Consider the following 16,297-nt stretch of genomic DNA (forward strand, 5'->3'; position numbering starts at 1 on the left):
TACTAATAGCCTACTGTTGACTAGAAACAGTTAAGTACGGGCAGCCCGGGGTGGCTCAGCGGTTTAGCGCCGCCTTCAGCCCAGGGCGTGATCCTGGAGACCCGGGATCGAGTCCCGCGTAGGGCTCCCTGCATGGAGCCTGCTTCTCCAACTGCCTGTGTCTGTGCCTCTCTCTCTCTCTCTCTCTCTCATGAATAAATAAAATCTTTAAAAAAAAAAAAAAAAGAAACAGTTTAGTAACTCATTTTGTAGATCTATTATATGCTGTATTTTTACAATAAAGTAAACTAGAAAAAAGAAACTTAAGAAAACCATAAGGAACAGTAAACATACTTACAGTGCTTTATGTGTATATATATATATATTTTTTATGTATGTTTTTTGAAAAATATTTGTGCATAGGCATGCTAGCCAGCCTAGCTGGGATATGGGGCTGGCTCTGGGATGGCAGAGTTCCACAGCCTGGTGGGTTAGGCTCAGCAGTGGCAACCCCTGAGTGGCCTGTGTGCAACAAGAGTTGCATGAAGGCACAGTACAGCTGCATCTGCCTGAACATGTACCACTGGCCCATGGCCATACACTGTCACCTACGGCTACATGTGATTGTGCTGGTCTCCAGAAGGCCTCAAGGTCAAGGTGCCATGGTGTGGAGTAGGTCCCTCCCTAACCCCAGAGGCACAGAGGACTTAGTGCAAGGACTTCCCACTCAGTGCTGTCCCTGCCCTCTGGACATGTGCTTTCACTTCAGCCCAGACTTCTGTGGATGCTCAACAGGACCACTCTCTCAGCAGACTACAGCCCTGCCCAGTCATGGTCACCCCCCAGGGGCTGCTGATGGTCTCAGCAGGCCTCTCAGGATACTCAGAGTGCAGAGGGCATAACATCTGTGCCATCTGCCTTCAGTTGCTCTGGTGGGATGGGGAGTAGTAAATAAATGCTCTGCTGTTGTAAATAAATGTTTTTGCTGTCAACTCTAAAAAAAAAAATCCACATATAATGTGGACCTGTGCAGTTTGAACACACATTGTTCAAAGGTCAACTGTGTAGAAAATAAATGTGATCAGAGATCACATTTTATTATTAAAAATCATAAAAAGCCCATTTTTAATAGTATGCCTAATGGGAATTATAGTTGCCATTAGCAAATAACACAATGATGGAAAGAGAATCAGGCACACTGGCTTAGCTTACCTGAGGCTTGTTGAATGGCCTCCATTACAATTTTTATTGGTATTCCAGGTAACTTAATATCAGCCTAATGTAGAAAAGCAAAAAATATATATATATATTTATAAATATTAATTCATGACATTATTTAAATATTATAAAAGTGAAACAAAATAGGTTTTAAAATACCTGTAGTGCAGTTATTCCCTTACTGGTGCCAGCTATTTTGAAATCCATGTCACCATTATAATCTTCAATTCCCTGAAGGAATTTAAGAAATTACGATATAGTCTTAAACAAAAACAAAATTTACCCAGTCACTATACAGGAATTTTTAAAAACAGCTGTAGAAGTAAACCATGGCCTCTAAGACTAAATACAAAGTATCTTCTACATTACTACTGCTTCTAATTTGAGTCTTTTTAATAAAGTTAGAACTGTTTCATCAGAAAAGTCACTTGAGGACCCCTGGGTGGCTCAGTGGTTGAGCATTTGCCTTCGGCTCAGGGTGTGATCCCCAGGTCCTGGAATGGAGTCCTGCATCAAGCTCCCCACAGGGAGCCTGCCTCTCCCTCTCTCTCTGTTTCTCTCATGAATAAATAAAATCTTTAAGAAAAAAAAAAAAAAACTGACTTTAAGATCATGTTGGTACCCGATAAAATGCTATTTCATTTACAATCACCCTAAAGTGAGCTATTATGGATATTTATACTGTAACATATATTTTATACTCATATCCTATAAAATCCAAAGCATATTAATATGCAGAGGAGGAAAGAAAGAACAAGGACCTCTATTTCCAAGTACTATTATTATTCTAGGCATACAATGCTTATAAAATATGTACAATGCTTATAAAATATGTATCATCTTCACCATTGAATATTTGAAGACATGGATATACTTGCCAGAATATCTGTCAGCAAACGATAATCTTCTATTTCACCCTTGTCGGGATTGTTTTTGGTGACCAATCCTATTGCTACACCTGCGACAGCAGATGAAATTGGAACTCCTATAATTGAGAAAAAGAGCTTGTATGTAATGTGTACATCAGCCTAACACATATTTATCATTCTGATATTTATTTTAATGTAAGTAGATGGTGTTTTAAATTTGACAGTCAGAACTAAGCTGGAAAGGTCATCTGACTACCTCATTTCTTGTTAAGCATGTGATAAAAGCCTCTTAAAACAATTCTAAACAGGTCAAAGTGTAATCTTTTATTTTCTTTACTTATGGAAGCATAGTGAATGCACCACTATTCTGCACCTTGCTTTTTTTCACTTACTGACATACCCTAGATATTGACACATAATGCAACAAAGTTCCACCTTATTCTTTTGAATGGCTGCTTAGTACTCCCTGCATGGATTTATAAACCACAGGACAGAAGTGAGATTACTCAGTCAGGGTGTGTGGGTTTACATTTATTATAAATCTGCAAACTGCCTTCACAATATAGCATTTTATTTTTTTAACAGCAGTATTTGAGGGTGCCTGCTGTTCTACTTTGTTAATTCCTATCAAATCTTTGGACCTTTGCTCATGTAGAGGGTAAAAATGGTAGCTTATTATTTTTTATTTTTTATGAATGAGGTTAAACTATTTTTAATGTTGGTAAACAATTTGTTCATTTGTTTAAGTAGGGTCTAAGCCAAATGTGAAGTCCAGTTCAGGGCTTAGACTCACAACCCAAGCTACGATCAAGTTGGATGCTTAACCAACTGAGCCACCTAGGTGCCCCTTCTATTTCTTTATCTGTGAATTGCTTGTTCATGGCCTTCAACCATTTTCCTACTTGGTTGTTAGTCTTTTTCTTTTTTCTTTTCTTTTCTTTCTTTTTTCTTTAGTTAGTCTTTTTCTTAATGATTTATAAAAGCTCTTTCAATATGGGCAGTATATCATTGTTAAATATAAATATAGATTATTAAAGGAAATATATTATTTCCTAGTCAGTTGACTTTGTTTATTGTGATTTATTTTCCTGACAGAATTTTAACTTATATGCAATCATGGTTCCTGGATTTTGCTTAGAAATGTTTTTCTGGGACACCTGGGTGGCTCAGCGGTTGAGCATCTGCCTTTGGCTCAGGGTGTGATCCTGGAGTTTCAGGATCGAGTCCCACATGGGGCTTCCTGAATGGAGCCTGCTTCTCTCTCTACCTATGTCCCTGCCTCTCTCTTTCTGTCTTTCATGAATAAATAAATAAAATCTTTAAAAGAAAAAAAATTTTTTTTTCCTATTTAAGATTTTGGTAGAATCTTCCATGTTTCAGTTTTTTACAAAACATTTAAGTTTTTATCACTTGGAACTTACAGTTAAAAAGGAGTGTGGCAGGGGATCTCATTTCATATTCTCTAAGCAATCTCACTATCACCATTATTTTTAACCATAACCAATAATGTTGATGACCTAAAAATCTTTCTATTTGTGTTTGCTAAGCCCTAGATTTGTATAGCCAATCTGCCTATTTGGTATTTCTAGCTAAATGTCCCCCAAACACCTTATATATGCACATATATTCAAAATGTAATCACATCCAATAAATCCCTTCCGTTTTGCCTTTCTTATCTTGGTTGAATGTAAAACTAAGATACTCATGCCAGAATCAATACTTCTTTCCTCATTTCTTATAAAGTCACAAAGATCTGACAGTTTATCCCTTAAATTTTTTTAGAAAGTTGATCTTTCCCCTAAATACTGAAACATCCATTGCTACTCCTTTGGTCCAAGTCCACATTATTTCTTGCTCTGACAACATTCTTCCTATCTGGTTTCCCCAATTTTATTCTCTCCCCCAAGTTTCCATTTCCTCCCACTTCATCCTTCTAGGTCTATCACCTAAGCTGGGAAAAACTACCAAAAAGAAAAAAAAAAAATCGGATTCAAGTCAGCCATCCCTCTACATCATATTCTCCTGAATTCCCCACTATCTGCTTTCAAAGAAATTTTTATACATGTTCTATGGTCAAAAATGTTTGAGAGGGATGCCTGAGTGGCTCAGCAGTTCAGGGTGTGATCTCGGGCCCCTGGAAATGAGCCCCAAATTGGGCTCCCTGCCTCCCTTTATGTCTCTGCCTTTCTCTCTACGTCTCTCATGAATGAATAAATGAAAATCTTAAAAAAAAAAAAGTTTGGGAAATAGTACATATCCTGTTCCTAAAGACTGAGAATTCACATCAGTGTTAACTCACATTACATAAATCTACCTAACCCTGCTCAAATGTAATTTAGAACAGAATTTTTTTTCATGGTATACAATAATCAATATCCAGCAGGAACAATATCCAGTTCATAGAATATTGAGTTGCAAAATACTACCTTCAAGTTCAAAATCCTTAGCATAACAATGACCTTTATTTATTTATTTATTTTATTCATGAGAGACAGAGAGAGAGGCAGAGGAAGAAGTAGGCTCCATGCAGGGAGTCCGATGTGGGACTTGATCCCAGAACTCCAGGATTACACCCTGGGCCGAAGGCAGGTGCTCAACCGCTGAGCCACCCAGGCAACCCAACAATGACCTTTAAAGTCTGGACCCAATTCATTACTTAATTTTTTAAAATACATTTCAGAAACACACAATACTGCTTTGCACATGTTGTTCCTTTCACATTAAATACAGGCCCTGATCCTAATCAACCTTTAGAACCAGATAAAATGTAGCTGTCTCTATAAAGCTAATTATCTTCAATCAAATTCTTCATCCATATCATACATATGGTGCTTTTACCTATGACCTGTTTTCTGTGTTACAAATGTGTGAATTTAGAGGGAGCTCCTTACAAAGCCTCTTGAGTATCTTTAGGTTCTTTTTTTCTTTCTTCTTGGACAGCATCATTGGTGAGATACAGAAATTATTTTCAGAACCTCTTATGTTGACTCTTTTTCCCTTTTGGTGTTTTAAACCGAGAGATTATCCTGAACCTCTTATGCTCTTTCTTTCTAAAATTCTATGTATCATTTCTATGGGTGGTATTGTTCTTCTCATGGCTTGCATACACTGACTGGAAGATTACATGGTTACTTTCCTTTATGAGTCCTAAATACTTCTGCTTGCTGATCCAAACTTCATTGGTTTAGAATCAACTGCAGATCTCTTTACCTTTTGGAAGGTGAGAAAGCTCACTGGATCACCAAGCAAGTTAATAGTTCTGCCTTTTTGCTACAGATAAGAATTCTAGTAGATACTCTGTACAAAAAAAAAAAAAAAAAAAAAGATACTCTGTACAGTTGAAGCTGTACTTTGTTTTTAACTATCTTGTTCTGAACTGGTTTGGTAATTTGTAATCTGACTTCTCCAAGTCTAACCAAAATCCAATTTTAAAGAGATCTTGTATTTTATATTAATCAAATACAGTGGGCAGCCCCGGTGGCGCAGCGATTTAGCGCTGCCTGCAGCCTGGGATATGATCCTGGAGGCCCGGGATCGAGACCTACGTCGGGCTCCCTGCGTGGAGCCTGCTTCTCCCTCTGCCTGTGTCTCTGCCTCTCTCTCTCTCTCTCTCTCTCTCTGTCTCTATGAATAAATAAATAAAAATCTTAAAAAAAAATCAAATACAGTTAAAGCATTAGTTTTGAGACATAATTCTTTTACCTGCATCCATTAATGCTAAACTTCCACCACATGCAGATGCCATTGAAGATGATCCTATAGAAGCAAAAATACCTGCTTTAATAATATACTGACTTTTTTTAATGTAGAAAATTGTTACTATTATTTCCTTATAAATATTTTGTATTCTTTCCTTCTTTCTTTTTAAAAGCAATTAAGACAAGCTCTGCTAAACCACAAACTACAGGACTACACAGTCCAGTATGACACTCATTACATTCATTATGTACATGTAGCTACTAAACTTAAATTAATTGAAATAAATTCAGTCCCTTAACTGCATAGCACAGAGATAACTTCATCATCACATAAAGTTCTACTGGACAGCAGTGTTATAGATTCTAAGAAACCTCCCAGCAAAACCACCATGCCTCTTTTGTTGCCTAATCAGAAGGCAGTTTAAGATACAGATTCTGGCTCTCTCATGGACCCTAAGTTACAGCCTAGTCATACCAGGTAGAGAACAGAAAATCTCTAGTTTAAATTCAGATGTTTTTTTTATTGTTCTTTTTCAATACCTATGACTACCTGATCGATGTCTGCTACATCTTTGAGATCTCTGTGAGCTTTCTGTCTCTAATGGCCATACCTTGCCTTGACTAGGGTACTTAATTTTAAGTACTCGAGTACTTAGTATGATCTTTTAGCTCAGCCTCTCTCTCCCTATGCTATCTACTTATGTCTGTGATACATGATAGCTGTCCCTTGCCTAATGGATCACTCTCTTTTGTCCCTTTCTCTCTCTAAGCTGGCCTTGCTCTATGGTTTGTTTCTAAAAATAAATAAATAACCGCAACTGGATCTGTTATAACAGATACATGAAGAGAAATACTTGTTATATTGGGCTCAAAAAACCTCATTAGCTAAGAACAGAGATTTATACAATATATGATTAACTAGCACATATCATGGACTTGGGCACTGTGATAATAAGCATAATATAACATTAGTTATAAAAAGTTAAGAATATAATGGAATTTTGGTCTTCTTGACTAGAGGAAAACTTTATTTTACCATTTGACTCTAGGACTTCAGATGTTACTCTTACGGTGAAAGGAAAATCCTTGGGGATAACAGGATACAAAGCTTTCTCAGCAAGAGCACCTAAGTTAGAATAGAAAATAATAAACATAAATGTACTGAGTCTTTGTAAGAATACCATGTAAGTCTATAAATTTATACTCACCATGTCCAAGTTCTCTTCTATTCACACCAGTGACTTTGCCAATTTCATTAGTGGCATAAGGAGGAAACTTAAAAACAAAAACAGATACATAAACAACTGACATGGAAAGATATCTAAGATATAGTACCAAAATAATAAAAGAAGTTACAAAATAGAATCCTACTTTTTTTAAAGTTCATTTGTATACACAGAAAATGTCTGGCTATCTGAAATACACACCAAATTACTAAAAGTAGCTATTTCTAGTGTGTATGTGAACCAGAGTGGGAAGTAAATGGTTATGGGGATCTATAACATAATATTTCTATAGTGTTTAAATTATTAATGATGATAAAAGACTGTATTTTTACAAGAAAAATATATACAGATTTAAAAAGAAATGTGCAAAAATAAAAAATAAAAAGAAATGTGCATTGAGGAAACAGATCTTTTCCAGTAAGGGTTTTAGTCAGAGGTTGCAAACTATTTTATTTGACCAATATAGTGTCTCAAAGGAATATGATTATTTGCAATCATTTAAAATATTGGGAAATGCCCCATAAAATTTAGAAGTCCAGTTTCTTTAACAAAATTATTTATTTTAAAGATTTTATTTATTTATTCATGAGAGACACAGAGAGAGAGAGAGAGATACAGACAGACAGACAGACAGACAGACATAGGCAGAGAGAGAAGCAGGCTCCATGCAGGGAGCCTGATGTGGGACTCGTTCCTGATGTGAGACTTGATCCCGGCACTCCAGGATGACACCCTGGGCTGAAGGCAGGCACTAAACCGCTGAGCCACCCAATGATCTCCCAACAAAATATTTTTTAAAAGGAGTAATGGTACATGAATTCTGATCAAGCCTCTGGATCTAGCAGTCAATTTTCAGGAGTTATAAAGACAGAAACTTGTTGGATTCCATCATGAGTGTGTAATCAGCAACATCCAGATTGCAGGGAACTCTACAGTCAAATGGCTCTGGGAGTTTAACAGACAGATTGAAAAGAAAACATATTGGAGGTGAAACCTATAGATTAAAAGATTTACAGAAATGTCAAATTTTTAAAAAATGGGTAAGACTTAGTGTCTAGGAATGTATACTAGAAAAGCAAGGCAGTTAATTACTATAAAATTTAAGATAGTATTTACTTTCAGGGAAAGTAGAGTGTTGAGGCTAGGATGAAAAGCATGGAGGAGCTTCAGGGATGACTAGGAACATTTCTATTCTAATTTGGGTGGTGGTTATCAAGAGTCTCTGCCTTATAAAAAGTCATTATGCCATCCTTTGTTTTATATCATTTCAGTATATGTGTTGTACTTTACAATAAAATGTTTTTAAAAAATGAAATGATAAAGCAATACAGCCCATATCCTTTTACTACCCCTCCTTCATTTCTGTTCCGTAATAAGCTAGAGCTGCATTTTTCACAGCTGCCCTTTTTAAAGACTGCCATGTGCTATGCAGCTCAGGACAAAGTATATGCTCTCTGCCTTCTGTAGCATCTGATTATATCCACAACAGGATATAAGGGACTCAAAACCTGTGAAAATCTCCAGGTTTCTGGATATTCTCTAGTAATTACTGTCTACATGAGATGTTCTCAAGTATAGCAGGTTCAACAAAACTGAGATGTTGGCATTCAGGACAGCCACCAATGGTCACTCAAAAGTGAAGTGACTTGCTACTTTTACAACTAGTCTCCCAGCATATAAGCTCCAAATACTAAAATTAAAGTGTTTATGTCATATCTAGTCCCTTAGGATTTAGCTATAAATCAAGTCAATCCAAATGAGTAAAAACATGAACATTTAAGAACTAAAGGGAGGAGGTGATTTGTCATTTGAAGTATTTGAAAAGCCTCACTTTTGTTGACACGTGAATGGGACAACTTTTTTGACTAAAATAAAACTGTGTACTTTTATGTATGATTCAGAACATCAAGTTATTGATTAAAAACTGTAACTTATCTCTAAATTCTCTTCTGCATGCAATAAAAGAACAATGCCCAAATCTACTTTAACAGATATATAAGACCAGCATAATAAAATGTTAATAGTAGAACCTAGGTAGTGAGTGGGTATATAGTTCTTAAGTTCTTTCGGATTTGCTATAGCCTGAAAATTTTTCATAATAAAATATTGGGGATAAAATTCACCTTACCTCATAGTGCAGCATGAAATTTTTATCTTTTATTCCACTACGAACAAAAAGCATAAAATTAAAAACATCATATAGATACAAGTATTCTATTTGTATACTAAGACTGTAGACATTTACTTTTAAGCATCAGTAACTACTGAATCTTAAATTATAAACACATTAGTTAAATCTCAGAATTAGGATCTTTCTCCCAGTCAATATGTGAAGTGAAGATCGGTAACTTAAGTGATATAGGGGAAAGCAACCAGGAGATCAAACAGGGAAGATTTTTTTCAGAGTTTGAAATGAAAAATGTTATGATTATACCCAGAACAATGGAGAAAATAAGTATGAGAGGAAACACAATTCCTGGAAGCAGGAAACCAGATTTATATTTAAATGAGGTATATACAGGGTCTTAGCACAATTAGTGTCCCCTTTGGGTGGGTGTAATTACAAAAGGCAGTTCTCTGTGCAGAGGATTGAAAAATCCTAGGTTAGGGCCAAATCTGCATAACCATAAACCACAGTCTTGGGAAGAGAAATCGAAAACCCTGATTCCTGAAGACTATAGGAATAACAGATTTGGGGGGCTAGAGAGGATACAGATCATTAGCCCGGCACCTGTATTTTACAAGATGAAGAAACCAAAGGCCAGCATGACTGGCATGTGCCCTTTTGTTTACATAGGTTACAGACCTAAGACTAGAACATAAAGAGGTGCTCTGGCCAACCTCAGTGCTCTTTCTTATGAAACTGTATTGCCTCTTTGAAGAGAAAGGAGTCAAAGTGAGCAAAGGGAGGGCAACCAAGTTTGGGCTCAGATGGGAATTTAAAAGAGAAAGTGTAAGAGCTCCCTCCAAAAGAATTATGATTACATTAATAATCTTGCCTTATACACACAGTTGCATTGTCAATTTTATCAGATATGTGAAAAACAATTAGTGGCGCTATCCTGAAGATGCTGGGGGTTATCCTCATTAGTGAGGCAGTAGGAAGAGGGAGGCTGAGACTTGTGGTCTTCTGAGACCCTTACCAAGGGAAACGGAAGCAACCCTATTAGGCACTGAGCAAAGAAAAGAACTGTGGCTGTGAGTACCAGGATTCTGATGCAGTGGTGCTGGTGAGGACTGTAACATAGATTCTCATCATCTGCAATCGATCAGTAAGATTTTACTGCTGGCTTTCTAGGAACAGAGGAGGAGAACCAAGTATTTCTGAATACAAATTCCAGTGTGGCTTGGATTAGGTAAGGCTTTTTTTTTTTTTTAACTTATTAACAGCCTCCAGATTCTTTTCAGCAACTGCGACTCTTGTGTATTTATTTGCTCTCATTTATTATAGAACAACCTATCCATATCTGTCCTGAGGAATGGTTCTAGAGACAGAGACTAAACTGAATATACCCATGTTAAACATACCTTAAAAATCATTATAATATAAACAAAAATACAGAGATAATATGTTTAAAAATAATATAGTACATGAGCTTCAATTGTATATTGGAACTTCATAACTTTATTTATTTATTTATTTTTTATGATAGTCACACACACACACACACAGAGAGAGAGAGAGACAGAGACAGAGACACAGGCAGAGGGAGAAGCAGGCTCCATGCACCGGAAGCCCGACGTGGGACTGACTCGATCCCGGGTCTCCAGGATCGCGCCCTGGGCCAAAGGCAGGCACTAAACCGCTGCGCCACCCAGGGATCCCGAAACTTCATAACTTACTTTAAAACATATCAAACATGTTTTAGGACATACCAACATACTTTATAACTTACTAAAAAACATAACTTACTTTATGGCTGTTATAATTCGGTCAGACTTTATACTGGATTCTAATGAATCAAATGTAACAGTACAAAACACCTAAAATTAGAAGAAAAAAAAAATCTCAGGCTTTAGTTTACTAACAATGAAGAGGAAAACTAAAAATATTTCAAGAACCCCATTAGCTATTAAAGAAATGTGATAAGTAAATTCTATACCAAAGCTTGCCATGCTACTTAATAAACATTCATTCTATAAATATGAAAGTTATGTGTAAATCTCAATAATCCAAAGGTCTAACATCACAGACTATGTATGTAAAGCACTGTACTAGAAGTGCTGGGAGAGGACAGGAAGAGGAAGGTATATTTGTAAAACTTGACTATAAAGGAAGCCTCAATAAAGGTCCAGCCAGGGAGGGTAAAATAAAGTAAGACGAAACCAGAGGGAGACAAACCGTAAGAGACTTTTAACTATAGGGAACAAACAGGGTTGCTGTTTACTAGGTGATGAGCATAAAGGAGGGCATATAATGTAATGAGCACTAGGTGTTACATCCGACTGATGAATTACTGAACTCTACCTCTGAAACTAATAATACACTACGTGTTAAGTCATTGAATTTAAATAAAATAAAATTTAAAGAAAATAAGTAAAGGTCCAGGCAATAAAACTGCCTACTTAAAAAAAATCCAATCTTCTTTGGAAGGACATAGTATAAACTCTAAAATGCATCATTCACAACATCCAGGATACAACCTACAGAAAAATAGGAAATGGTAACCATTCTTAAGAGAAAAGATAATGAGGACAATGCCCCGAGCTAATTCAGATATTGGATTAACAGACAAGGATTTTCCGTAGCTCTTATAATTATACTCAACGACATAAAGAAAAACAAATGGAACTTCTAAAACTGAAAGACACATTTTCTTATGATGGAAAGAAGATGCCAAGAATCCATGGACATGGAGATGGATTAATAGAAATCGCCAAATCTAGAGAACAAAGAAGGGTATAGGGTAGGGAGGACATATCCTCAGGGACCTGTGGGGACAATTTCAAAAAGGCTAACATATATACTTAAAATCCCATAAGGAAAGATTAAGAGAGAATAAGGTAGAAAAAATATTTGAAGAAATTATGGCTGAAATCTTGGGATTTCAAATTATGGGACACCTGGGTGGGCTCAGTGGTTAAGCATCTGCCTTCGGCTCAGAGCATGATCCCAGGATCTGGGATCGAGTCCCACACTGGGCTTCCTGTAAGGAGCCTGCTTCTACCTCTGCCTATGTCTCTCATGAATAAATAAATAAATGTGAAAAAAAAATTATGGCTGAAATCCCTAGTTTGACAAAAGGCACAAATTTACAGGTTTAAGCTCAGAAAACCCTTAGCATGATAAACACAAAGAAAACTACACTTTTCAGTTATATTGTTGAAAACCAAGAAAATCTGGAAAGCACCCAGATGAAGACAATAAATAGTATACAGAGAACAAGGATTTGAATGCATCCTGACCTTTTATTACGGGGGGGAAAAACAACAGAAGAACATTTTTTTAACAGTGCTAAAAGAAAAAAGCATCAGCCAGAATCTAAATCTTGCAAAAAACATTCTTTGTATATAACAGCAAAATAAAGACATCTTTAGGTAAATGAAATACAAGAATTTGTTGTCAGAAGGTCCACAGGACAATAGTAAAAAAGAGTCTTGTCAGATGAAAAGGGAAAAATGCTATATGGAAACGTGGATCTTCAGGAAGAAATACAAAGTATCGGAAGTTATAAATACAAAAAAAGAAAAAAGAAATTTTAAATAACATAGGTCAATAAAGAAGACTATATTTTCCCTCTTAATTTCTGAAAATGAGTAATTGTTTAATATACAAGTTTTAACATTGCCTTGTGGAGTTTATCCTATGTAGATGTAACTTCTAAAACAACTAGAGCATAATGTGTGAAGTAGTACAGAATTAACTCTAAAATGAAAAGTTAAGGAGATATATACTGTATTCTCTATACTAACCACTAAAAAAATAATGCAAAGGTATAGCTAAAAAATAGACATATTACAATTGAATTAAAAAAAATATTTGGTTAATCCAAAAAGAAGGCAAAATAGAAAAAATAAAAAAACGTGCAGCCCCAGTGGCTCAGCAGTTTAGTGCCACCTTCAGCCCAGGGTGTGATCCTGGAGACCCGGGATGTAGTCCCATGTTGGGCCTCCTGCACGGAGCCTGCTTCTCCCTCTGCCTGTGTCCCTGCCTCTCTCTCTGTGTGTCTTTCATGGGGCAAACAAAAATAAATAATAAAATGCTAAATACAATCACATTAGTAATTAAATAGAACATTAATGGACTAAACACTCTTAAAAGGCTGAGACTGTCAGAATAGCTAACAGAAGTATGCAGGATATCTTAATGGAGTTATGTTTAAAATTTATTAAAAAGCATAAAAGAAAACCTGAATCAAGAGTGAGACTATTTACTGAAAAGATTGTATGTAATTAAATTGTAAAAATATAATTTCTCTCTCAAACTAATTTATAAATTCAGTGCAACAGCAATCTAAACTCAAGAAAGATTTTTTTCCCCCAAAACTTAATATAATACTAAAATTCAAATGAAGGAACAAATGTACCAGAATAGCTAAGACAATTTTGAGGGGAAGGGGAGAATAAATAGGGAAGATTTGCTTCTCATATATTAATACATACCACCCAAACCATAATAGCTAAAACAGTGTGATACTGGCCCAAGAAATTCACAGAACAAGGAAGAGAATATCATTTAAAAATGTATTTATAAACTGAATATCATAAATCAACATTATAAGTCAACAGGAAAAATGAATTATTAGTGAATGTGTTGTAAAATTGGCTCACTCTGGAAGTTTCCACCTCGCACCATATGTAAGAGTAAACTCCAAAACAGACTAATGGTTTAAATTTGATAGCTACAACTAGAAAGTTAATAGAAAAACTAGGTGCATAATTTTGTGACTTTGGGAAAAGGAAAGATTTCTTAAATAAGACAAAACAAAATCACAAAATAAAAAAGGGAAGGATTAACTATTTCAAAACTAAAGATTTCAGGTTCATTCTAGACGAAGAGTAGGTTACCACAAGCAAAGTTAAAAGGCTTACAATAAGGAGGAAGATAATATATTCAAATTCTGGTTACTGAAAAGGATTAATATTTGAAACACATAAATCGCTTAAAAATAGGAAGAAGAAAGGATATAACCAGATAATTCACAAAACAGCAAACCTGAACCAGGGCCACCATACTGCTCAAGTTCAAGGACACTATCTATGTGACAAGAGTGTGCTGGAGGGTGTCCTGGAGCCACACTGACTGGCTATTATATAAAGAGACACTCAGCCTCACAGGGAAATACAAACAAAAAGGCAAGGACATACCACTTTGTACCAATTTGATAGGCAAAATTAAAGTAGTAACTAATAATAAGAAAAAGGAGGAGGGATACAGCAAATACCATACACAAAATAATGGATACACATATATGTTAAATACAAGGATCCTATGTAAGGGAAAAGGATAGGACTGAGGTATAGGCTGAATAGAGAAAACAGATGAAGGCCCTGAATAGATCAAAAATGACAGTATGTTATAAACTGAAGAGTATGAGTGACTCAATTTTGTGCATCAAGATTAAAAGAAAAACTTGATAAAGATACCAAGTAATTCTAGAAAATGCAAACCAATTTATAGTGGTGACAAAAGCAAATCAACAATTGCCAAAGGAAGGGGAGGGGAGTAGGAAGAAAGGATGATAGGCAGGAGGAAACTTTTGGGGGTGATTGGTATGTTCATTATTTTGACTTTGGTGACAGTTTCCCAGTTGTATACACGTGAAAACCTATTAAACATACACTTTAAATATGTGCAGTTTCTTGGATGGCAATTATACCTCAAATAAGCTGTTAAAAATATTTTTTAAAAATCAGGTATTACTACATGCCATGATAAAAATCTAGAGTGCCTATATAACTTCTTTTAGATCTAATTAAGTAATCTGTAATCAGCAAATAATTATAGTTTTTTACATATATTACCTGTGTTTGTCCCCTCTGAAATAATGCTGATCCATGAAGAGTTTTAAACAAATCTACCTCACAATTTATATTCCTAAGTGAAGTCAAATCTCGACCATCGCACCTATAGTAACAAAGGAAAGATGTAAAGCAGTATTCAAAAGCAGAAATATCACCTATGATCTCTTATTCCTACCAAGAAGTTCTCAAGCCCAGTTGTGTATCATATCACACATGGAACTTTAAGAACTTTTAAAAATAATTCAGGTACCCAGAGTCCCACCCTAATCCCACTGTATCAAATCTCAGGTTGTGACCCATACACTTGTACAGTTAAAAAAGTTCTGCAGGCAATTCTGACCTGCATTCAGGGTTGTGAAGCACTGTTCTACACATAAGTCCCACAGAGAATAAGTCAAACACATCCACACACTCTTCAACACTGATTTATAATATAATTCTTTAATGTTCACTTGAAAAAACCAGTTCCTTCCTTTGAAGTGCCACTTTATTTTTTTATTTTTTTTATTTTTTTTTAAGTTGCCACTTTCAAGGCAACTTACAGAGAGACATACTTTAATTCCATCAAGAAAGGATATATTTACCTTTTGTATTCATTCAAAATAATACTTCTAAAAACCTCCTTTGCAACAACATTGAAGGATTCTATTATTTCATATGTATCAGCCTCTGGAAATTTTTCTAAAGAAAGAAACCAAACAAAGGTTTTCTCTTTTTGGAAAATAAGGATTTCAATTCATAGTATCAAATCAGTTAACTGTGGGAGTAAACCAGGGAAATTGATGCTGAACATTTCGTCCTCTAGCAAACAAAATAGATAAATAAATGTTCTCAAGTAGGAGGGACACAGTATTATAACCTCAAATGTATTTTTACTGAGAACTTAATTTGCTTTTTACCAGAACAATAATGCTTTGTAATTAGCTCTCTATTGTAGAGAGACTAACAAATCCAGCTGTATTATGAAAAGGTCTGAATGACCCTTTTAAGATTAAGAATAATCACCTTCAATGTTTTTACCTTAGGAACTTTTATTGTAGTCTGCATATAGAGAAATAATTTTTTTATACATTACAAATTCCTACTGTTTGCCTATTTAGTTAACATTTATCAAATTCTTTCATGATCCATGTACTATACCATGTTTTAAATGCCTTTAATCTAACGATTTATGAAGTATATTATTATCACCATTCTAAAGAAGAAAAAACAGGCTTTTACAAAGTAAATTGCCAGAGAGACGCCTAAGTGGCTCAGTGGTTGAGCATCTACCTTTGGCTCAGGTCGAGATCCTGGTATCTTAAGATAGGAGAGAGGTTATTTACCCACCAGCAGAATTAAC

At 35.5% G+C, this 16,297-nt stretch overlaps 1 protein-coding gene across 1 annotated transcript in view; it reads right to left on the reverse strand.

Annotated features, from left to right (window-relative positions):
- PNPT1 (polyribonucleotide nucleotidyltransferase 1) overlaps window positions 1-16,297 on the reverse strand; it is a 45,032-nt gene that overhangs the window by 9,616 nt on the left and 19,119 nt on the right. The window contains exons 12-21 of the mRNA XM_055328037.1: window positions 15,540-15,636; window positions 14,956-15,058; window positions 10,904-10,974; window positions 9,119-9,155; window positions 6,973-7,039; window positions 6,801-6,890; window positions 5,769-5,822; window positions 2,076-2,182; window positions 1,357-1,428; window positions 1,192-1,255 (exon numbers count right to left, since the gene is read on the reverse strand). Of these exons, the coding sequence (XP_055184012.1) occupies window positions 1,192-1,255; window positions 1,357-1,428; window positions 2,076-2,182; window positions 5,769-5,822; window positions 6,801-6,890; window positions 6,973-7,039; window positions 9,119-9,155; window positions 10,904-10,974; window positions 14,956-15,058; window positions 15,540-15,636 (762 nt within the window). The remainder of the gene's footprint in view (window positions 1-1,191; window positions 1,256-1,356; window positions 1,429-2,075; window positions 2,183-5,768; window positions 5,823-6,800; window positions 6,891-6,972; window positions 7,040-9,118; window positions 9,156-10,903; window positions 10,975-14,955; window positions 15,059-15,539; window positions 15,637-16,297) is intronic.

The sequence above is a fragment of the Nyctereutes procyonoides genome, unplaced genomic scaffold (assembly GCF_905146905.1).
Source record: "Nyctereutes procyonoides isolate TBG_1078 unplaced genomic scaffold, NYPRO_anot_genome, whole genome shotgun sequence".
In the NCBI taxonomy this organism is placed as follows: Eukaryota; Metazoa; Chordata; class Mammalia; order Carnivora; family Canidae; genus Nyctereutes; species Nyctereutes procyonoides.